General features: G+C 41.6%; 1 protein-coding gene across 1 annotated transcript in view; it reads left to right on the top strand.

Moving 5' to 3' along the window:
* The first annotated feature begins 3,898 nt into the window (after positions 1-3,898).
* Positions 3,899-15,763, top strand: part of mtpn (myotrophin) — a 66,237-nt gene continuing 54,372 nt past the window's right edge. The window contains exon 1 of the mRNA XM_043709439.2: positions 3,899-4,096. Coding sequence (XP_043565374.1) covers positions 4,019-4,096 — 78 coding nt within the window. The 5' untranslated portion in view covers positions 3,899-4,018. The remainder of the gene's footprint in view (positions 4,097-15,763) is intronic.

Raw genomic sequence — 15,763 nt, 5'->3', positions numbered from 1 at the left:
CGAGGGGCAAGGTTGAGAAGGTGGGACCTTCATGGTAACCTTAACAGGTATGAGAATTGAACCCATACTGTTGACATCACTCTACAATGCATACCAGCCATGCAGGCAAGTGTGTGCACCTTTCTGAAGGCCTTTTCTAAATCCAGATAAACCACATCAATTTCATTAACATTTCCTACTCTGTTTGCTCCTCAAAAATTCAGTAAATTTGTTCAAGCAGGAATTTCTCTCTTAAAATCCATTTCTTCCTTTTCATCTTGTGATGGAAAACAGAAACTCTGAATACGCACTATGGATCAGTATTCACCAGGAATGACCCAAACGTGGTTTCAGAAATAGATACACTACCCACTCACTTGCACCGATATTGCTAGAACATTAGAAGTTCTAAATGAATTATATCAACACAAAATGTGTGGTCCTAATTAAATATCTGTGTACATATCAAAGGAATGTGAAAAACTAGTGTCAGCATTTACTGAAAGACACCATATGTCAATAAAGAGAAGAGGGGTTCCTAGAAGATTGGTTAGCTGCTAACATCTGCCACGTCTTTTAAAAAATTGTAAAGTGGCCAGAAGTTCTAATAAATCTGAGTGAGGATTGAGAAGTTTTTATAATACAGAAAAGGAGAACCAAGAAACTGTTAAGGAAATGAATAGAACACAAATGCAATCCAGCAAAAGCCACGGGCGGCACGGTGGCACAGGGCGGCACGGTGGCACAGTGGTTAGCACTGCTGCCTCACAGCGCTAGAGACCCGGGTTCAATTCCCGCCTCAGGCGAATGACTGTGTGGAGTTTGCACATTCTCCCCGTGTCTGCGTGGGTTTCCTCCGGGTGCTCCGGTTTCCTCCCACAGTCACAAAGATGTGCGGGTCAGGTGGATTGGCCATGCTAAATTGCCCGTAGTGTTAGGTAAGGGGTAAATGTAGGGGTATGGGTGGGTTGCGCTTCGGCGGGGCGGTGTGGACTTGTTGGGCCGAAGGGCCTGTTTCCACACTGTAAGTAATCTAATAAAAATAAGACTGTAAAAACTTTCAGAAGAATGTTAAAAGGAAACATTTGGCTCAGATAAATGTGGGCCCATAAAAACAGTCAATGCAATTTATAGTGGGGAATACAGGAATGGCAGAGAAGCTAAGTAATTTCTTTGTGTCTGTGTTCACTGAGAAAGATACAAGAATTATCCCAGAATTAAAGATCTCAGTGATTGGGGAGAATGATGAGTTGAAGGAAATTAACATTATAAGAAGGCTCAACTGGAGAAATTAATAGAGCTAAAAGAAGATAATCTCCAGAACCTGATAGTCTATATCCTAGAATTTGAAGGAAGTGACAATAGAGATAATTGATGCATTGGTAATCATCTATTAAAATTTCATACATTCTATCATGATTATTGCAGATTGGAAGCTTGCAAACGTCCCCCACTATTTATGAAAGAAGTAGGGGAAGAACAGAGAACAACAGACCTATCAACCTTACATCTGTAGTACGGACAATGCTTGAATCTATCATAAAGGATATGATAAATGGACACTTGAATAAAACTTAATGTGTTCCTGGGGCTTAGCAAAGCCCTTGTGTAAAATCAAACAATACAGAATAAAATATGAATCCCTCCACTGAATATAAACTTAGCTAACCAAGAAAATTTGATACGGTAAAAGCAAAGTAATTTGGATGGTGAAGATCTGAAATAAAACAGAATGTGCTGAAGAAACTCACTACTGTTGTTAGAATACTGAATGGACTCACAAACTCTTAACATTCGCCTGTACCTGTGGTTTTGTTTTTGCCGCTGTTTACCTATTATTTACTTACCTTAGAATTTTTTTTAGAATTAGAATCCCTACAGTGTGGATTCCTACAGCCTTTGGCTCAACATGTCCACACAGACCCTCCGAAGAGCAACCCACCCAGACCCATTCCCCTACCCTATATTTACCCCTGACTAATGCACCTAACCTACACATCCCTGAACACTAAGGGCAATTTAGCATGGCCAATTCACCTAACCTACACATCTTTGGATTGGGGGAGGAAACCCACGCAGAGACCGGAGAATGTGCAAACTCCACACAGACTGTTACCCGAAGCTGGAAGCGAACCCGGGTTCCTGGTGCTGTGAGGCAGCAGTGCTAACTACTGAGCCACATGCCACCCAATTATCTATGCTACTTAATTCTGATCTGCCTGTATTGCTCGCAAGACAAAACTTTTCACTGTGCTTCGGTACACGTGACAATAAATTCAGTTCAATTCAATTCAATTCAAATACTTTGAGCTCGAAATGCATTTTATTCATTCCAAAATGGAGTAATGTCAAACACAAAATGTTCACTCTTCTCAGAACAGCCAAACATGCTGAGTTTCTGAAGCACTTTCTGTTTTGAAGCACTGCAGCATTGTTAATAGGAAAATATTTCACTCAATACCAGTAACCTCAAATGTTCACTCATATTCTTAATGTGCATAATTGACATAGGATCTAGGAGACTAGAAAATGCAGCAACAATTGAGAACCTCCACAAAGTGTATTTTATACATATATTGACAATGGCTCATAGATGTGCAATATGGTTTGTCTTCAATAACTATGCAAGAACTATGCACTTGCTAGACTGGCCTACACTGCAAGAGCAAAGACAGCTCAGTAAGTTCACTTGATTCTACAATGCAGTTCACCAACCACTCACTAACAACATCCTTCATTGTTCCAAACAGGTGAACTTTTTCTCTTACTTCCTTTCAGGGTACATGAGGATCACTGACGACAGTAACATCTGTTGTCTATTCTTAGATATTAAATAAAATAAAAGTTAAAAAATAAATAAAATGGGCTTAATAAGGAATATGGAATTCATTTGTAAGATTTAGTTCAATGGCAGAACAGCTTCAATGATTTGAATGGCACCATTTATTCCCAAATACACCAAAAAGCCTGCACAATGAATCAACCACACTACCTTGTGTTTGTGTGACATGTCAACCAGATCAGGAGGACAGGTTGCTGGGTGAAGACAGATTCTTACAACTGATAGCACAGTTTCACGGGCATCAGTTTTGTTTTCCAGATTTTATAAACGTTTCATAAATCCCACTAGCTGCTTTGGTGAGATTTGAATACCTGTTCCCAGGGAATTAACCTGGCCACAGCATGCCAGCATCGCCCCCAGACCTGATAGAGTCTGGGAAAGTAAATTCCTCCCAGAGGGAGTCCAGAACTAGAGGGCATAGGTTTATGGTGAAAGGCGAAAGATACCAAAGGAACCTAAGGAATGCCTAGGTATGGAATGAGCTGCCAGAGGAAGTGGTGGAGGCTACTACAATTGCAACATTTAAAAGGCATCTGGATGGGTATATGAATAGGAAGGGTTTGGAGGGATATGGGTCGGGTGCTGGCAGGTGGGACTAGATTGGGTTGCGATATCTGGTCGGCATGGACAAGTTGGACCGAAGGGTCTGTTTCCCTGCTGTACATCTCTACGACTCTAAGTAACTAACCTAAGGGGGGGCGAATTAGTGTAATTCCGGGTAAGGGCAAAACCGTGCAGATCCAGCAGCAGGAGGACTGCAAAAAATTTGAAGGATGCTGCTGGACCAGATGAGCAGCGCTCAGAAAGCTAGTGCTTCCAATTAAACCTGGTGATGAGTGATTTTTAACTTTGACCACCCCAGTCCAACACCAGCATCGCCAAATCATGAGCACCGAGATTTTCCACAATTCCGCGAACCACTCTCATCCTTTCATCACTATTTACTCCTTCTCTGACTTTCTGCGCAAGCGTGACTTTAGAAACCGGAAGTTACTGCTGCGACGGCGCGGGTGGACGGACCGGAAGTTTCGTCAACGTTGGTGTCACACTAATACCTTTCCCAGGGTGTGGGTCCACTTTCCCGTTCCCCACAGGCAGTCGCTGACCGCGACCTGTTAAGCAGCTGCTAGCAGTGAAAGACAGAGAGAGAGAGAGAGGAGAAGGAGGAGGAGGAGAGGCCGCCTGCTGAATTAAAAGATGTCGGATGCCAACTACAACGTCATCTGGGCCATCAAGAACGGAGATGTCGAGGCTGTAAAGAACTTCGTGGAACAGGTGCGAGTTCAGGGCGTGAGGGCGGCGGCACCGACAGGCCTGCAAGGCGGGGGCGGAAAATAACGGCTCTGGGCCAAGGGGAGCTGAGGGCCGGCCTGTAGGAGGAGGCGGAAAATCACCAGCTAATTCCTATGAAAGGTCCTCCGTAGCAGGCCGTCGCCCTGTAGATATAACTGTTAAGATATGAACGCTTGTTAACGTTTAATTGCTAATTATGCTGACCAGGATCTCCGCTATAAACTTGTCAGTTGGGTTTACACAAGTTAGCCTGATTTGTGAGATTGTGTAATGTACTTGGGAGTGAAAGTGGCTTCAATCTGCAACTATTAACTATCTTAACTGCCATGCTCGGTCACGTTTGAGTATTTTGCCAGTTATATAAAAATTGACACGGTAGGATAATTATAAACAGTATACAGAAATAAATATTGCACAGCAACGATGTATTGTTATTTTAGAAGTATGGAGAGAAATAGCACTATTAAAACAACTGATCACGTATGGTGGGATGACAATGTCCCCCTCTTATGCATTGCATTATAACTCTGACTTTTATTTTACAATTGAGTTTATATACACATATTATACACTAGCAGTATATAGTGTATATGTAACATGCTTTGCATATGTACACCCACTTCTGCAAAAGATTAATGTAATCTCAATAGTGCAAGAACCTTAATGTACTGGGCTAGAATTTCTGCTTTTGTGTAGACATGAACAGAATAAGTGAGTTCCACTATTTCCCACCCCCCAAGAAGTTAATCATGCAGTTTCTAGGATCAGTAAAATTTCAATGAACATTGAGTTCATGATTATGTCTAATTGAAAAACTGATTAGTCAAGTTTTATGGAAACTTGAATGCGATTGTCACGGGCCTATAAGTTTGACAATTTAAGTTCTTTCAGTTCTAGAAGAATGAAAGTTTGGTTGAGAAATGATTGCCCCATCTGCCTGAAACAGTTCAATCAAAAATCCTCTTCATCTATCATCACTCTGCTTGATGGTCAACATTAGCTCCCAGTAAAGCAATGTCTTAATTTTAAAACACTCCCTATCCCACCAAATCACATTTTTAAAATCACTGGCATATTTTTCTAATCAACCAGTCCAGAGACAAACCGCTGAGGCAGAGGCACGTGAACTCTTGATTACGGGTAAGGGATGCAATCCCTGCAACCACAAGAGGACCCCAGATCACCTTTTGAATTTCTGCAATTGCTTTCAGCTGCATAGCCTTCAGGTATCTAAGCTCATATTCTCAATTTTACACCACCTCTGTGAAGGTGCCTTCAGCTTCCAATCCCTAAACTGTAAAATTCCCCCTCTTATACCCTGACCCTGCCAACCCCATTTCTGATTTGGAGATGCTGGTGTTGGACTGGGGTATACAAAGCCAAAAATCTCTCAATGCCAGGTTATAGCCCAACAGATTTATTTGGAAGCACTAGCTTTTGGAGTGCTGCCCCTTCATCAGGTGATTGTGGAGAATAAAATTGTAAGACACAGAATTTATAGCAAAGTAACTGTAAACTTTTGTTATAAATTCTGTCTTACAATCTTATTCTCCACAATCATCTGATGAAGGAGCAGCACTCCAAAAGCTAGTGCTTCCAAATAAACCTGTTGGACTATAACCTGGTGTAGTGAGATTTTTGGCTTTATAAATCCTATTCCTAGTTGCCTTTTTAATTTGCTTCCCTTCTTTTGAGACATTCTTTTAAAACCTTACCTGTCAACTGCCCTGAAAGTTTATGGTGCTAGTTCTTGCTTGTCATGCTTTGTGAAGTGCCTTGTGACCTTTGATTTATTCAAAGTGCTATATAAATGTATTTTTAGATTATCAAAGGATAATTTGTTTGCTTACTAGTAATTTTCAAATTTTAAATTGAGACAAAGCACATTAACAGTGATTAGAATTCACCAATCATGAGAATTAGTCAGGCCAGAGTGCCCATGGATAACCACTACCCTTCTAGTATTAGTTTTGATTTATCATTGCAGGGAGTGAAGAAGAAGTCAGCAGCATCTTTCAAGGCGTTCTGTGCTAACTCAGCAATGCTCAAAGACCTTGAATTTCTTTCTATCGTTAACCCAGAGGCCACTTGTTACTTTAATCCAGTCTTCAGTTAGCCTTTTTAAATTCATGGTCTTGCTTGCATCAACTTCCTTCCAATTGTAGTAATAATGATTTGAGAAAGTAATGCATTTTGAGAATGTTTAGAAATTGTTGGGAAATTGTTGGGAATTAAAAACAAGTAAGTTGGAAGAGATTAATTTTCTGTGGCCAATAAATGTGTAGTACCTCGGCAGGTCTGACAGAATCTGTGGAGAGAAACAGCATTTTGGTTCTGATAGAACTGTTCTTAAAAACTGAAAGGAGTTGGAAAATGTACTGTTATACTCTAGGCAGAGGAGGAGCAAGGAAACAGATTTTATGAAGATCCAGTGTAAACCAAAGGGGTTGTTGGTTGGGGTGAAGAAGGTTAGAGATGTAAAATGGGAAGAACACAACAATACTGATTAGTAAATTGGTTGAAATAGCACTGACATCCACTGAATACAAAATGGTTTGAATATGGTTTGAGGTCAAATTGCAAAAACCACCTCGTTTGGTCTGAGGGTTTTGCTGTTACTTGAAGCATTCTAATGTAGACTTAGTTTACCCTGTAAAGTTTTTGTACTTGGAGTTATTTTTATTACCCTACTTATTTTATAATAAAGTAGTATAATAAAGTAATACAGCATGGAAGCAGACCCATTAGTCCAAATTCTGTATGCCAAGAACAGGAAGAAGTTTGTACAAAATCTTTCAAGGAGTAGGTGTCTATGGGTGGAGTATTTAGAGTGAGGAAAGCTATATTTATGTCGGAGGTGATCCTACAGTGACAATGTTAGTAATCTAGAGAAGGGTTTGAAAGCAATATCAGTGATGACCATCAATTATCAGAAAAGCCCACCTGGTTCACTGATTTCCTTAATACAACGAAATTTGCCGTCTTTATCTGTCTTGGCCCTTACATTTGACTTTAGAATCTCAACAAAGTTTGCATATTAATTACCCTTTGAAATGACCTAGAAAGCCACTCAGTTTGAGGTAGTTAGGGATAAAGGACAAACGTTGCTCATGTCAGTGACACCCACATCCCATAAAAGGATAGACTGATGGAAACTAACGTGGTTGCCATGAGTGTTTTGTCTTAAAGCATTATAAAATCAAACTGCTGAATACATATCCAAAGAGGCTCAATTTCAGATGGTTCCCAGAGCTGCTTGAGCCATGTATTGAGGATCTTGTAACAGTGGTAGGGTACCTACTTCTTGGCTAGAAGGTCTGGATGTAAGCCCCACCCATCTCAGACATGTGTCGTAACATGTCCAAATATGTTGGGGTTTTTTTGTGTTTTCAAAACTGACAGAGTTTTACTTGTATAGTTGAGGTGTTTAATTGCTAAGATGAGGCCCAGGCTCTGTGCATCATTAAAAGTATTCCGCATTTTAATGTAATGGAAACAGGAGTCCTCCTGTATTTCACACAAGTCTGAAAACCTGTTGCTTATCTTTTATTGCGAACTTAACTAAGAGATGTCCCAATCTGAAAGCTATTTTCTCAGATGGCAAAGCTGCATGTGGAAGAAAAAAAATCCAGTATCTATTGCCATTCATTTAGCTTCCTGCTTCAAACAGATTGTTCCTACTACCATTTGGTGCCTAAACATATTTCTAAACCAGTGGCTCAAAATGTGTAATATGATTGTTTTTTTTTAGTGCAAGGCATGTATTATTCTGATGGTATTTGCAATGTTGGATATTTGAATTTCTGAATGTCAAGATTATATTGTAGTTAACTTTATTTATTTCTATTGGGTTTGGTTAATTTGCATGGCAGATTGTTGTAGGCAATTCTTGGTAGAAATTGTTTCCCTGGCTTGGGAATCTAGAACAAGGGGCTCACATCTCTGGACGAGAGGCTAAACATTTAGAACTGAGATGATGAGAAATTTCTTCCCTCAAATCTTTGGATCTTCTGTTTCAGGATGTTGTGGATATGACATCATTGACATACTTAAAGCTGAGATTTTTGGTCTTTTGGAGAATTAGGGAATATGGGAAATGGATGAGAAAACTGAAACTCAAGATTTGCTCTTATTTCTTATCTTGTATCAGTGCTTGAATGGTGAAAGGGTTGGTTGACTGCAGCCAAAGGTATCTGTTGACTGTGCGAAACGAGGATACTGATAGGTTAGTTGTTGTGTTGTCAAACCTTTACCAAATCCCTAATTAGACTATGATTTGGAGATGCCGGTGTTGGACTAGAGTGTGCAAAGTTAAAAGTTTTAAAATATCTTACAATTGTGTACTGCAACCTCCTGATGAAGGAGCAGCACTCCGAAAGTTAATGCTTCCAAATAAACCTGTTGGACTATAACCTGGTGTGATTTTTAACTAATTAGACTACTTAGCAAAGTGGTGCTGCATTTTTATAGTGCCATTTTTCCAACGTTGTTACATTGGTTTTTGATTTGATTGGAGGCTTTGGTGCATCGCATCTGTTTTTTTCTATAGTGCATTTTTGAAATGCAAAAGCAACTTAAATGGAACAGAAAGTAAAAGACGTTTTTAGAACCTCAGTAATCCTGCTGGTCTTTTATGATTTTGTTCCAGAGACGAAGGTTGCTACTATTTTAGGTCCTTTAACTTTCTTTTAAAAATTCAGTGTCTGGATAGATATATGAATAGGAAGGGTTTAAAAGGAAATGGGACGAGATGAATTTAGGATATCTGGTCAGCATGGACGAGTTGGACCAAAGGGTCTGTTTCTGTACTGTACATTTCTATGACTCTTCTGGCAGCTGCTGTCTTTCCGCATTTTTTTTGTAGGCTCAATATTTGGCATATGTAATAAAGCAAAAAGTACAGAGTAGGTTCTTTATTGGTTAAGCTATGTACTCCTAGCTCCATTAAACTTTTGGTATTTTTCTGGCGGCAGGTTTGCTTTTATCAAGCCACCTAACAAAGGGATCCTTCCAGTTCGAAGGTGTAACGATCAGTTCTTCTGATCTATCATTTTTGGTGATAAAGTTGTTTCTGTTACATGGATGGTACTCGGATCGGATGGAGTGCAGTTAAAGAAATCTGATCTCCTAGAGGCAACCAAGGTCTTGCAAAGAGAGCTTCATGTGCTAAATACTGGAATGAACGGTCAGAAAAGAAATTCAGTGTGGGCAAATGCAAACTACTGCATCTAAGTAAACAAGCCTTGTGTTGAGTGGAATAATTTACCAGGGGAATTTGTTAGTTTATTTGGTGTTTGCCTATGTCCAAACAGTTACTTCGGAGATAAAAACAATCAGAATATTATGCTACAGTGCCAAATTAGTTGAACTCAAATCTGCAGAGGTCACATTGTTTTGATCAGACTGTATAAAGAGTGCTGCGTGCAGCTGGGACTGCTACAAAATAAGAGACCTGTGAAACCCTAATGGTATTGCAGAGAAAAGAATATATTTGATCTATATTACAGAAAATTTGAGGAACAATTTGAGTAGAAGCTTACTTACGCATAGAAAATACACAACAGCACGCTTAGTTCACAGAGTAGTTTAGAAAGGCATGATTTCAGACTTGAGGGTAGAACAGATTCTCGAATCGGCTTTAATTGCTTGCTCAGAAGGATTGTTTCCAGCCAGGACTCTGGCTTCAATCTAATTAAGAACTAGATACAGTTTTGGTCAGCAATAGGAAAAGCTAAGGTTGCCATTGCTTTCCAGACCCGAGGGCTTTGCTTTCATTAGAGAGAGACAACTCGAGTTTAACTTGAGGGCCACCATCCCTCAGGCAAGGGGAGAGGTTGAGAAGGAGAATCTTTGGTAACGTTAACCAATGTGGGAAATGAACACACTCTGATATCACTCTGCATTGTAAACCAACCTCCAATAGTCAGTATTCTGATGAAAGTGAAATGTGTTGACACTGTTTTGAATGATGCTGGCTTGTTGCTTTGATGTTAGATGCTGGAGTGTACTACAGGATTTTGCATATAACTACAAAACCATTCCATGTTTACTGTCCAGAGTTTTTTTATATTGATAGTAATTAGCTGATTAAGGTTTGGAACTATATGATCTATAAACCATATACTTAGTATGGCTTTGCTGGATCTTCTAGATCTCTTCATAAGACTTGTTTAAGAGTAGTTGGTCCCTTTTTTTAAATGCTGTATTTTCTAATTAGAATCCTTAAACTTGACTGAAGTCTGTAACCAGTTACAACATTTCACTTTTGCACGTTTGTTGTGTTTGCTTTTCTCAGTATGGCTTAACGTCTTGCTCGGTATGTTTTAGTACAAGTATTGTGCTGGCTGCTGAGTGTTCAGGTAATAGTGATGCTTCTGCTGTAGTATTAAGTGTAATAAATTATCAGCAGTTTTGATCTATCATTATTTGTATTTCAACTTCTTTATCAGCATTGGCATTTTCTTCCATAGGATTAAAAACTGAGATTTGCAATAGTAATGGAATCCTTGTATTGAATTCGTGGGCGGCACGGTGGCCCAGTGGTTAGCACTGCTGCCTCACAGCGCCTGTAGACCCGGGTTCAATTCCCGACTCAGGCGACTGACTGTGTGGAGTTTGCACATTCTCCCTGTGTCTGCGTGGGTTTCCTCCGGGTGCTCCGGTTTCCTCCCACAGTCCAAAGATGTGCGGGTCAGGTGAATTGGCCATGCTATATTGCCCGTAGTGTTAGGTTAAAGGGGTAAATGTAGGGGTATGGGTGGGTTGCGCTTCGGCGGGTCGGTGTGGACTTGTTGGGCCGAAGGGCCTGTTTCCACACTGTAAGTGATCTAATCTAATCTAATCTGATCTGATCTAATCTAATCTGATCTAAAATTCTCTATTGGAATTTTTTAAACTGTCATGGGGAATGGTGGCTAACTTTGTCTATCCCTAGTACAGCTGTTTAAATGCTGTGTAGGGGTCTATTTACATACATACTTCAGTCATACCACAAGACAGTGTGTTGGTAATCCACTGGGAGCTAAATAGTTCTTTTTAAAGGATTAGAAAGCCGAGTACTTGGTTTTTGTGTTTTATACATCCATAATCTCACAGGCTATATAGAATTATAATCATATTGTAGGATGTACACATTCATAATCATGTAAAAAGAGATCCTGTCAAAGCTTTGTCTTTCTTTCATCAGGACATTGAAAGAAGACCAAATTTTTGAAGGTGACAATGATTTATGTTACATGAGAAAGGGATTTTTGTTGCCTGCGAATAACTACTGTTCAATGTAACCCTCTTGAGGCTTTCTCTTCCTATTGAATGAGATGACCACCGCTGTTTTAGAATTTGTCTTACAGTTCACGTCATGTTGTGTACGATTTTGAATGAATGCGATGCTTGATTTTTTTGCTCTAAACACATTACAGGTCTGTATTTTTGTCATAGGTTTTTTTGTATTGTTAACAGTCCTCTGCATACAGAATGGAAAAGCATAATCTTATGAAGCTACATGACCCCCATCACATTAGTGGAGTAGATTCAGGTGTACTAATTAATTGAAATTGTCCCCCCACATTTTGGGTTTATTGCATTAATGACAAGAACGGCTTTGATTTGGACTTGTTGATGTTGGACTGGGGCAGACAAAGTCAAAAATTGCACGACACCAGATTCTAGTCCAACAGGTTTATTTGAAATCACAAGCTTTCAGAGCTGCACTCCTTCGTATGGTAAAGTGTTTAGTTATTCCCAAAAGCCACTTTGGATGTGTGTTCATCAAGCAGCACTGCCTCAGGCAGCAAACCTCCTGCAAATATTCTTTTGTACCTCAGCTGTGGAGTGATTTTTGTATTGGCCTCTTCAAAGGAGAATAATCAGAGTTTAAGTGCTGTTGATACCCATTTTTGCCTACTCCTCAGTGCCCTGCAAATGTAGGGTGAGGGAATCACAGCTGTTATTTTTTTCCCCCCACAACAAAGTTGACAGTCTGCTGCTCCAGAGAGCAGTTCAAAATCAACCACTTAAGTGTCAAACTGTAATCCCAAAGAAGACAAGGAGAGCATGCAAACCCACCCACCCCCAACCCCCCCCCAACCCCCCCAACCCCCGGTCACTGTCATGGACGTAACAATGCAATTCGGACATTGACAATGCAACAGCTTCATATTTACTTTTACCAACCATAACTTTCCTTTCCCACTTTTTAGTTTAATATCAGTTAAACTAAAATCAAATTTTCAAACTACCAGGGTGGGATTTGATGTATTCTCTGAATTATTTGTCCAGGCCTTTGGATTGACAGCCCGTTAAATAAGCAGCATACTACTGCACCTGGTGTATAAATAAAATAAATCTACATATATGGATGGTCTGGAAATGTGTTGCTGGAAAAGCGCAGCAGGTCAGGCAGCATCCAGGGAACAGGAGAATCAACGTTTCGGGCATAAGCCCTTCTTCAGGAATGGGGAAAGTTTGTCCAGCAGGCTAAGATAAAAGGTAGGGAGGAGGGACTTGGGAGAGGGGCGTCGGAAATGTGATAGGTGGAAAGAGGTCAAGGTGAGGGTGATAGGTCAGACTGGGGTGGGGGCGGAGAGGTCGGGAAGAAGATTGCAGGTTAGGAAGGCGGTGCTGAATTTGATGGATTTGACTGAGACAGGGTGCGGGGAGGGGAAATGAGGAAACTGGTGAAATCCGAGTTCATCCCTTGTGGTTGGAGGGTTCCTAGCCGGAAGATAAGGCGTTCTTCCTCCGACCGTCGTTTTGTTGTGGTCTGACGATGGAGGAGTCCAAAGATCTGCATATCCTTGGTGGAGTGGGAGGGGGAATTGAAATGTTGAGCTACAGGGTGGTTGGGTTGGTTGGTCCGGGTGTCCCAGAGGTGTTCTCTGAAAACAGGTGTTCCCTGTAAAAACGCCATCCCATTCTCCCAATTCCTTCGACTCCGCCGCAACCCTGTAAAAACGCCATCCCATTCTCCCAATTCCTTCGACTCCGCCGCAATTCCTCCCTCCCCTTCCTCGACCTTTCTATTTCCATCTCAGGCGACCGAATCAACACGGACATCTACTACAAACCGACCGACTCCCACAGCTACCTGGACTACAGTGGTTTTCAAAGACACTGTTAAAAGAACTTTGAGTTGTTGCAGTGCACCATACATAGTGGTAGCAGAGCATACCATCTTCATCTGTGAATATTGAAGGTGGTGGAGCAAGGGGAGTCAGCCAAGCTGGTTGCTTTGTTCCGCATTCTTGTGATATTGGGGTTGGTCAGAATCACTGTGGCACTGGAAAAAGAACAGCTGGTCAGGTGGCATCTGAGGAGCAGGAGAGTTAACATTTCAGGCATAATCCCTTCTTCAGGAAGGGGACTGAGAGATAAATAGACTGGGTGGGGGCTGGTGAGTAGGTAGGTGAGACTGTGATAGGTGGATCAGGTGGGAGGTGATTGTGATAGATTAGTGAGGAGGGTGGAGTGGTTAGGAGGGGAGAAAGATGGACAGGTCAAGAGGGTGGTGCTGAGTTGTAGGGTTGGATGTAGGATGGAGTGAGGAGATTTGGAAACTGGTGTTGTCGTTGTAGGGTCCTGAGACGGAAGAGCCGGAATTCTCCTTGCAGTTGGCAGGTGGCTATGATTTGGCAGTGGAGGAGGGCCAGGATTTGCAGATCCTTGGGGAAGTTGAAGTGGTCGGCCACAGGGCAGTGGGGTTGTTTAGTGTGTGCAGACCAGAGATGTTCTCTGAAAAGCTCCATGAGTTGGCGCTCAATCACCCTGATGTAGAGGAGACCACATAGAGAGCAGCTGATGCAGTAAATGAGGTATGAGGATGTGCAGGCAAGTCTGTCGGATTTGAAGTGATCCTTTAGGGCCTTGGACAGAGGTGAGGTGGAGGTGTGGGTGCCGGTTTTGGACCTTGTGACAGCAGGGAAGGTGCCAGGTGTAGAGGGTGGGTTGGTGGTTAGTGATGACCTAACAAAGGAGGCGAGAAGGGAATGGTCTCTGTGGAACACATGGGGTAGGAAGGAAGTATATTTGTGGTAGGGCCTAACTATGCTGGAGGATAATGCACTGTATCTGGAGGTTCGTGGGGTGGAATGAGAGGACTGGGGGGTTCTATCCTTGTTGCGGTTTTGGGTGTGGAGTTTGAGGGTGGAGGTGCAGGAAGTGGAAGAGATGCGATGGAGGACATTGCTGATCACGTGAGAGGGGAAATTGCAGTCCTTGAAATAGGAAGCCATCTGGGATGTACTGAAGTGCAATTGCTCTTCCTCTGAGCAGATACAGGGGAGGAATTAGAGTACGGGATTGTTTTTACAGGGGTGGGGAGAGTTGGGAGGAGTTGTAACTGTGGGAATTGGTGGGTCGGAATAGATATCCGTGTTGAGTCAGTTGCCAGAGACAGATGTAGAGATATAGGAGGAGGAGGGACGGAGGTGTCAGAAGCGTTTTGTATAAACTCGATGGTGAACGGACAGTGGAGAGGGAGAAAGTAAATTATTTGGCACAGGATCTCAGCCTCTGGCCTGCTCTTGTAGCCATAGTATTTATTTATATGACCATTCCAGTTCAGTTCTCGTCAGTACTAACCCCCAGGGATGTTAGTGGCAGATTCAGCAATAAATATTGAATGTCAAGAAGCAATTATTAGATTCCCTCTGGTTGAAGATGGTTATTGCCTCGTGCCTGTGTGACAGTGGTGTTGCTTGCCACTTAATCCAAGCCTGACTGTTGTCCAGGTCTTGCTACATCTGAATATGAACTGCTTCAGTATCTGTGGAATCTTGAATGGTGCAGTCGTTAGTAAAGTTGCCACTGCTTATGTTATGCTGGAGTGAAGCATCTCAATGAAAACATTTGAGCCTCAGACAATACTCTGAGAAACCTCTGCAGTGATGTCTTTGAGCTGAGATGATTGACTGACTGCCAACGACCGGAAGCATCTTCCTTTTGTATTCAGTATAATACCAACCAGCAGAGAACATTCTCCCTGATTCCCATTGGCTCCAGTTTGTTAGGCTCCTTGACGCTCGACTAATTTAACTGTTGCATTGATGCTGGAAATCTCTCTCCTTGCATCTGGGTTCACCTTTTTTTATTATGTCTTATGTTTGGATCAATGCTGTAAGAAGTTCAGGAGCTGAGTGGCCCTGGTGTCACCAAGCTGAGCATGAGTGAGTAGGCTATTACTTTGCTAGTACCTTTGATAGCACTATTGATGATCTCTTCCATTGCTTTGTTGATTGAGTAGGCTGAAGGGGTGGCAATTGTCTGGGTTGGATTTGTCCTGCATAGTGTGGACAGGGTCCACATGAGCAGTTTTCCACTTTACTGAGTAAATGCCAGCTGTACTGCAACAACTTTTCTAGAGACATGAATCGTTCAGGAGCACAGGACTTCATCAAGAACTTAATTTTGTCAGAGCCCAAAGCTTTTACAGTATCCAGTATATTCAGCCCTTGATGTCATGTGGAGTGAATTAAATTGTTTTAAATTGTCTGCAATGCTAGAGTTTTCAACAGGATATGGATTATCCACTTCTGCTGAACCTGGATTCAAATGATTGAACCTTTTGTATTTGGAGGTAAAGTTCTGAGTTTCCCATTGAGTATGCATGTTTGTAGAGCCTCCTCTTCATATTTAATTGTTCACAGCTGTTTA

Source organism: Chiloscyllium plagiosum, unplaced genomic scaffold (genome assembly GCF_037043375.1).
Source record: "Chiloscyllium plagiosum isolate Xiang-an unplaced genomic scaffold, Cpla_swu_hap1 HiC_scaffold_19, whole genome shotgun sequence".
NCBI lineage: Eukaryota > Metazoa > Chordata > Chondrichthyes > Orectolobiformes > Hemiscylliidae > Chiloscyllium > Chiloscyllium plagiosum.
This window is presented reverse-complemented; position numbering and strand designations above follow the sequence as displayed.